At 36.9% G+C, this 7,823-nt stretch overlaps 2 protein-coding genes across 2 annotated transcripts; both read left to right on the top strand.

The window, feature by feature from the left end:
• The first annotated feature begins 233 nt into the window (after positions 1-233).
• LOC131774190 (kinesin light chain-like) lies at positions 234-776 on the top strand. The gene has a single exon (XM_066165290.1). The coding sequence runs from the start codon at positions 234-236 to the stop codon at positions 774-776; it is 543 nt and encodes a 180-aa protein (XP_066021387.1).
• Positions 777-2,611: 1,835 nt separating this feature from the next.
• On the top strand, positions 2,612-4,310 carry LOC131791505 (nephrocystin-3-like). The gene is made up of 3 exons (XM_066165247.1): positions 2,612-2,674; positions 3,206-3,772; positions 3,876-4,310. The coding sequence occupies exons 1-3, from the start codon at positions 2,612-2,614 to the stop codon at positions 4,308-4,310; spliced, it is 1,065 nt and encodes a 354-aa protein (XP_066021344.1).
• Positions 4,311-7,823: the final 3,513 nt, after the last annotated feature.

Genomic DNA, 7,823 nt, shown 5'->3' with positions numbered 1-7,823 from the left:
AAATTCTATATATGTCATGCCCCAACTTCTGTGCATATACTGTTCGTTTTTTTATGAACCATAACACAGCGGCAAAATTAGTACGCAAGCTCCGTGCTACTGGTCGATAAATTGGAGTTATTGACCAAGCTTGTTCTGTTAAGATGGCTGGATACTAGCTGAGTTCTTAGTAACCGGAGACTAAAATCCAGCCATCTCTGTTTTCTATGCAAGAATAATCTCAAGTCAGCAAAATGGGTGTTATTCCCTTGCAAGATTACTGTAATGACCTTCTGATCCTAGGAAATATGTGCCTCAACCATTGTGAATACGAAGCTGCTATGACCTACTTCGAAGTGGCCTTGAAAATTATACACTCAGGTGATGCAAACGACGCTCTCGGAAAATCAAAACTCTATCTCCTTGTGGGAACCACACACAAATGTAAGGGTAACTTCGAGCAAGCGAAGAACTATCATACGCATGCACTGGACATTCATCTGGAACAGCTTGGACCTGAGCATGTATATGTCGCAGCTTCTTACAATAACCTGGGTACTGTATACAGTGACCTAGGTGATTTCCAGAAAGCAAAAGAAAACCATGCACGTGCACCAGACATTTACCTGAAACAGCTCGGACCTGAACATGTAGATGTGGCAGCCTCTTACAATAACCTGGGTATTGTATATAGTGATCTAGGTGATTTCCAGAAAGCAAATGACAACCATACACGTGCACTGGACATTCGTCTTGAACAGCTTGGACCTGAGCAAACTCATGTCGCAGCTTCTTAAAATAACCTGGGTACTATATACAGTAATCTCCGTGATTTCCACCGAGCGAAGGACTACCATGTACGTGCATTGGAAATTCGTCTAAAACAGCTCGGACCTGAGCATGTAGATGTCGCAGATTCTTACAATAACCTGGGTACTGTATACAGTCATCTAAGTAATTTCCAGCAAGCAAAGGACAACCATACACGTGCACTAGACATTTATCTGAAACAGCTCGGACCTGTGCATGTAGATGTCGCAGCCTCGTACAATAACCTGGGTACTGTATAAAGCGATCTAGGCGATTTCCAGAAAGCAAAGGACTACCATGCACGTGCACTGGACATTCGTCTGAGACATATCGGACCCTGGCATATGGATGTCGCAACTTCTTACAATAACCTGGCTAATTTATACAGTGGTTTAGGTGATTTCCGCTAAGCAAAGGACTGCCTTGCACATACACTAGACATTCGTCTGAAACAGCTCGGACCTAAGCATGTAGCTGTCGCAACTTCATACAATAATCTGGTTTTTTGAAAGATAATCTGTCGCTTGTGAACTTTCTTAAACTTATAAAAGATTACGGGACTTGTTCAGGCCTGAAGATTAACCACGATAAATCAGAAATAATGATATTGGGTAATTGTTCTTCTAATCTACAACAAGACAATGTCGTTTCATGCAACTTAAAAATTAAAAAAGTTGTTAAAATTCTGGGAGTGCACTTCACCTATGATTTTCGATTGAAACAAAAATTAAATGTTGATGAATTAATTAGTTCCATTCAACAAAAACTACGAATTTGGAGGTGGAGGGATTTGACGATTATCGGAAGAATTCAAATTGTCAAAACTTTTATCATTCCTATTTTCCTGTATCGCGCGAGTTTGATATTAGTAAATAGGGAATTTGTGAAAGATGTGAACAAAATTATCTTCGATTTTATCTGGAAGGGGAAGGACAAAATCAAACGCTCTGCTCTTATTGGTGACATTGAAGATGGGGGACTTAAAGCCCCACATTTAGATTCTATAATAGAGACTCAGAGAATCCTCTGTTGCAAAAAGTTGGCAAGCGATCAACCGAGCAATTGGAAAAAAATTGTACTGCATTATCTTGAACCTGTGGGGGGTAAACTTATTTTATGTTGCGATTTTGATTTGAAGAAATTGCCCATAAAGCTTCCAGCATTTTATGAAGAATGCTTTAAAAGTTTCGCAAAATGTTCCGCAGCAACTCACACAAGTATACAGGATCAAAATAGACAAGATCTTTCAAAAGCTATTGTGTGGAATAATAAATTTATTTGTATCGGTGGCAAATCTGTGTATTTTAAAAATCTCGCAGAAAAAGGAATTCTTCGAATAGGGGATCTAATCTCGGACAATAACGAATTTATTGTTAAAAATAATTACAAGTTGAGAGAATTAAACACCTCGCCGTTAGATATATTTAGACTTATTTCTGTAATAGACGCCTTACCAGTTGAATGGCGTGAATCATTAAACACGCTTGCTTCTACAGCTGACGAGCCTTTCAATTTGTATAACGAAATTAAATTAAGTTTTAATGACAAAAACGTTTTAATTGAAACAGTCATTCCAAAGACTATATATAAAGAACTTCGAAATAGAATCATCACTCCACCGACTGCCCAACTGAATTGTAAGACTCATTTTGTTAATGATGTTTTAGAATGGAAAGAGATTTACAGCTTGCCATTTCGTACTTCCTTGGACACAAAATCGCGTGAATTCCAGTATAAACTACTTAACAGGTGTCTTATCACAAATTCTTTTTTAAACAAAATTGGTATTATTCCATCCCCGGCGTGTTCCTTCTGTGGCGATATGAACGAATCCTTGGAGCATTTTTTTATTTCTTGTCGTTATACTAAGGATTTCTGGGCTGAGGTAATAAAGTGGTTCGATAATCAAGGCGTAAAGATAAAACACCTCTCTGAAAAAGATATAATGTTTGGTATTTTAAGGTGCGAAGACGAATTATTAATCAATCATATTTTAATAATTGCCAAACAGTATTTATATTCTTGCCGACAGAACAAATCTCTTCCTTCAATTAAAGTATTAAACCTCAAAATTAAAACGATCCACCAACTCGAGACTATGATCGCAAAATCAAATAATAAGCTAAAAGCTCATAATATGAAATAGGACAAGTACAAAAATTATTAGATGATATAGAATCTCATGTTTGTTGCTGCGCTGTACTAGTATTATATTTAGAAGCCGAGGAGAGCTAAGAGGAACTGTGGGTTGTTTATGTAGATATATGATGTACCGTGTCTGTCTGTTTATGTGAATTATGTTTGTTTATGAAAAATGTATGTAACTTTGAATTAATAAAAATTAATAAAATACAAAAAAAAAAAAAAACTTCTTGCAAAAGCCTGGGTACTATACAGTGATCTAGGTGATTTCCAGCAAGCAAAGTACTACCTTGTGCGTGCACTGGACATTCGTCAGAAACAGCTCGAACCTGAGCATGTAGTTGTCGCAGATTCCTACAATAACCTGGGTATTGTATACAGTGATCTAGGTTATTTCCAGCAAGCAAAGGACAACTATGTACGTGCACTGGACATTCGTCTGAAACAGCTCGGACCTGAGCATGTAGATATGGCAGCCTCTTACAATAACCTGGGTACTGTATACAGTGATCTAGGTGATTTCCAGAGAACAAAGGATAACCATGCACGTGCACTAGAAATTTATTCCAAACAGCTCGGACCTGAGCATGTAGATGTGGCAGCCTCTTATAATAACCTGGGTACTGTATTCAGTGATCTTGGTGATTTTCAGAAAGCAAAGGATTACCACGCACGTGCACTGGACATTCGTGTGAAACAGCTCGGACCTAAGCATATAGTTGTCGCAGCTTCTTACAATAACCTGGGTACTGTGTACAGAAATCTAAGTGATCTTCAGAAAGCAAAGCACAACCATGTACGTGCACTGGACATTCGTGTGAAACAGCTCGGACCTGAGCATGTAGGTGTGGCAGCTTCTTACAATAACCTGGGTACTGTGTACAGTGATTTCGGCTGTTTCCAGAAAGCAAAGGACAACTATGCACGTGCACCGTCTGAAACAGCTTGGATCCGAGCATGGAAATGTCGCATCTTCCTACAATAACCTGGGTAGTGTGTACAGTGATCTAGTTGATTTCCAGCAAGCAAAGTACTACCATACACGTGCACTAGACATTCGTCTGAAACAGCTCGGACCTGAGCATGTAGATGTCGCAGATTCTTTCAATAACCTGGGTACTCTATACAGAAATGTAAGTGATTTCCAGCAAGCAATGGACTACCATGTACTTGCACTGGACATTTGCCTAAAACAGTTCGGACGTAATCATCTTAAAGTTGGAGAAACTTATGAAAATATTGGTGACGCACACAATGATCAGGGTCACGATGAGGAGGCGAAAAGGAACTATGATCATACTTTGGCGATTTGTGTTCGAAACCTTGGCTCTGGACACGTTAAAGTTAGAATTATTCAGAATAAGCTGGCTCAATTATAGCAAAATACTCGGACGGCCTTTGTATATGCAGACACGCATGTTTGCTCTGTAACCTATGATGAAAATGTTGGATTACAGATGTCAAACTCAGGCATCTCATCACTGAATAATCTTGATGCATGCATACTTTGTTTCGTGCAAACTTCAAGACTAATTAATAACAAATTTCGCTATCGATACGATAAGGGTTGATCAATACGTAACCAACACTTTTTGTTAAATCACACCTACTTTAAGGATTTCTTCTCTTATTTTAAATATTTAGACATCTTTAAATTCTGAAGAGAAAGCCGTTGACTGCTTGTCATTGTGAGACATTAAGGTACTTATACCAAAACCACAATCCGATTGATTGGATCTCTTCATTTTCCTGAGTTTTATAGAAGTCAAAGTTAATTAAAGCGAACGCCCGTCGTGACGATTTTCAGGATCTTTAGAAGGACAATTTGTTAACAGGGAGAGATTTTCTGTTATGGAAGAGAATACATAATGTATTTTTAATTTTGCAATTTACTTTTTTTCCTTTCAGTATCCTTTTTGCATCCACATTATACCACAGCTTTCACTTAGAAATCTGTGGAGTTTAGAATGGCTGCCTTCAGTGTTACTCTGTAAAGGTTGAATTTTTAATTTTATTTCTTGTCCAATTCGGTCACTTGCCGGAAAATGAAATCGGATTCATTGCAAAAAATTAGTTAAAAAAGGGAAATTCATCCAGCAATCACATTCAAGGAAATTTTGACGGTCCTGATTAATACCAGTAATAGGACCGAGTGGAGTCCAATTCGGTCTGTAATCATACGAGTGATTAACAAAATCAGACGACCGCGAAGCGATGTGTTACTAACGAGTATGATTACAGACATAATTGGACGACATGCAGTCCCGTTACCCATCAATCAAAACAATTACAAACTTTTAGAAAGAAACTAAACATCGATTATACGTTTTTTAAAAGAAACAACAGTTAACTTAGCGAAATGCGAGATAACAGCGCGCGCACACGACGCGTTCTGTTAACTTACACGGACATGACGTGTCAACTGTCCCTTTAACTGTCCTATTGCATTGTACATTTACAAGCATGACGGCTTCTCTGTCCTATCAGCTCAAATCGGACTGGTGATAGCCAATCACGTTCAAGAATTTTGTTACAGTTTCATTATTTAATATGAAATCCGTCATATTTTCGTAAGTAAAATTTTACATCGGAAAGCTTCACCATGCTTTTATCAATTACAATAGACTTTTAATTTTTTTCTTGCAGTGTTTCCTAACTACATCTGAAACACAGTTTCTTTGTTTTGAGAACGCTACCAGCAAAAGTAAAAAAGCAAAAGAAAACAAACTTGGTTAAACGTGATGGAATTTTTAAAATCGAGATTCTTGGTAAGCTTCGTAGCTAGTTGAAATGCTTAAGAAAGATTAATTGATATTCTTCGTGCGGCCATTTTCGAAAAAATCTAGTCACGCACAATGATACATTTTTGGTAATAGAATACAAAATTTTCTTTAGAAATTGGAAAGGGTATGAGAGAAAGCTCTTCGTTTTTCACTCAAAGGGCGGCCGATGTAACTTCTGAGCCTTTCTCCCTTGCGATGAGCGGAGATCGCAATGAGGGACCTAAGCATGATCGCAGTCGCTCTGACACCAACGTAATTAGTATGAATTTTTATATTTATGCTAATTTGGCTATGTTTTTCATCTTTCCTGTTTTGTTTTGTTCTAATATTTTTTTATTTGAACACGAAACTATACATACTATACGAGTGTTAAATGTGTTTGATTCTTGTTTTCGTACATGAAAACCTTCAAAACTCAGACTGCCTATTTACTTTTGTCTTTGAGGATCACGTTATAATAACGTAAATTAGCGTTCTTATTCAACTCTTGTCAGACGATAGCCAAAGTTCAAAGCCGAGTTAAAACTATACTGTATTAGCTCCAAGCGCTATCCTTCTGAAATAGAAATAACTCCATCGTTGTTGCATACTGATTTTCTGTTTGTAAACACTCGCCTCATCTGCAAATATCCAAGTATACAAAATAAACAGCACCTCAAATAGCCAAGGTGTTATTGATCCCTCTCGTTATTTTTATTTTATCATAATAATGATAGTAATAATCCAATTGAATACAGCATTTATATTATTATCTAATTACTAAGAACGAAAATTTTTAATCAACCTCTATGAGCTGAATGGTGCTATTATAACTTGCACCTTCTTTGATATGCCAATGGATCAATTTGCTAAAACATCACTAATTAAAGTTTTCTTATCTCATATAAGCACATAGGTTATTATTTTTGTTTTTAATGAGGGTCAACATGTTATATAATCCAATGAGTCAGAAAGCATGCATTTTCTGAACTCTGCAGAAAATATGAAGAAAAACCTGGTATTGTTCTAATAATGAAGCACATAATCAAGCAGGAAAAATGAGCAAGCATCAAATCAAAACTCTTGAAAACCACTTTGGAATCTTTTGTCACGGTATTTTCTAACAGACAGAAAGAATCCTACACTACTACAAACCGAACTACGTTGTTAAACAATGCGTAAAAATGCTTACTAAGAAGCGACTCCTTCAGGCGATACCGTGATTATCTTCTACAAACCACTACAGACTGTTCCTTAGTTCTCCACTGACACAAACTCACTGTTTTTACCCAATATCTTTTAAATGCACAATCTTTGATGTACATCATAGTGGCTCTCTCTCTCAGTTTAGCTTGAAACGCATAATTACTCCTAAATTACTGAATTCTTGAAACGTATTTTAGAACATTCCGCCGGCCTAAAACACTAAAATTCTGGTAGAATGGCATCATAGTTACATAACCTCCAAGTCACCGTGAAAGGGCATTCTAGAAGTTAATATTTGATAATGACTTCCCATAACAATTCTTGGTATTACATCCTCTCGTTGTAAGCCAATTAACACAATTCAATTACTTAATTCTACCTTTAATGCGCTTCCCATCTCCAGCTGTCTTAATTTGCCCTCAAAAGACTCCTCATAGCAGGTGTCTTAAAGGATCCCAATCAACCGCATGGGTGTTTTTGTTTAGGTGAGGGAAAGTTGAAACTTCTTGTGACTGTAGACACGATCCATAAGATGATGTCACTGATATTTGAAGTGGCCACGGAGACCATATCAGTCATGGATATGAAACACTAACTCATAAACCATTAAAACATCAATTAAACTGTCTAAATCTGAAAACTTATAACTCATCGTTAGAAAAAAAATCGTTTTGTTAGGGATTTTTTTAAAGACAGCCAAAGATCGAGTGAAATTTGGTTTAACTAAGTAACGTACACAGATTGGTTCAATATAACTAAGTCCTCGTTTACCTCTAAATAGACGCAAAATTAACAAAACTGTTTTTTTCTATCGTGTATCTCATACGCTTAATAAAAAAAAAAGACGAGATTATCGATTTCTAATTGCCATTTCTTCTCGTTAGATTGTTTAGAATTCATAATAATTTCCTCGAATTTAACTGC

Source organism: Pocillopora verrucosa, chromosome 1 (assembly GCF_036669915.1).
Source record: "Pocillopora verrucosa isolate sample1 chromosome 1, ASM3666991v2, whole genome shotgun sequence".
Taxonomy (NCBI): Eukaryota; Metazoa; Cnidaria; class Anthozoa; order Scleractinia; family Pocilloporidae; genus Pocillopora; species Pocillopora verrucosa.
The sequence above is the reverse complement of the archived record's forward strand: the minus strand, read 5'-3'. Positions and strand labels throughout refer to the sequence as shown.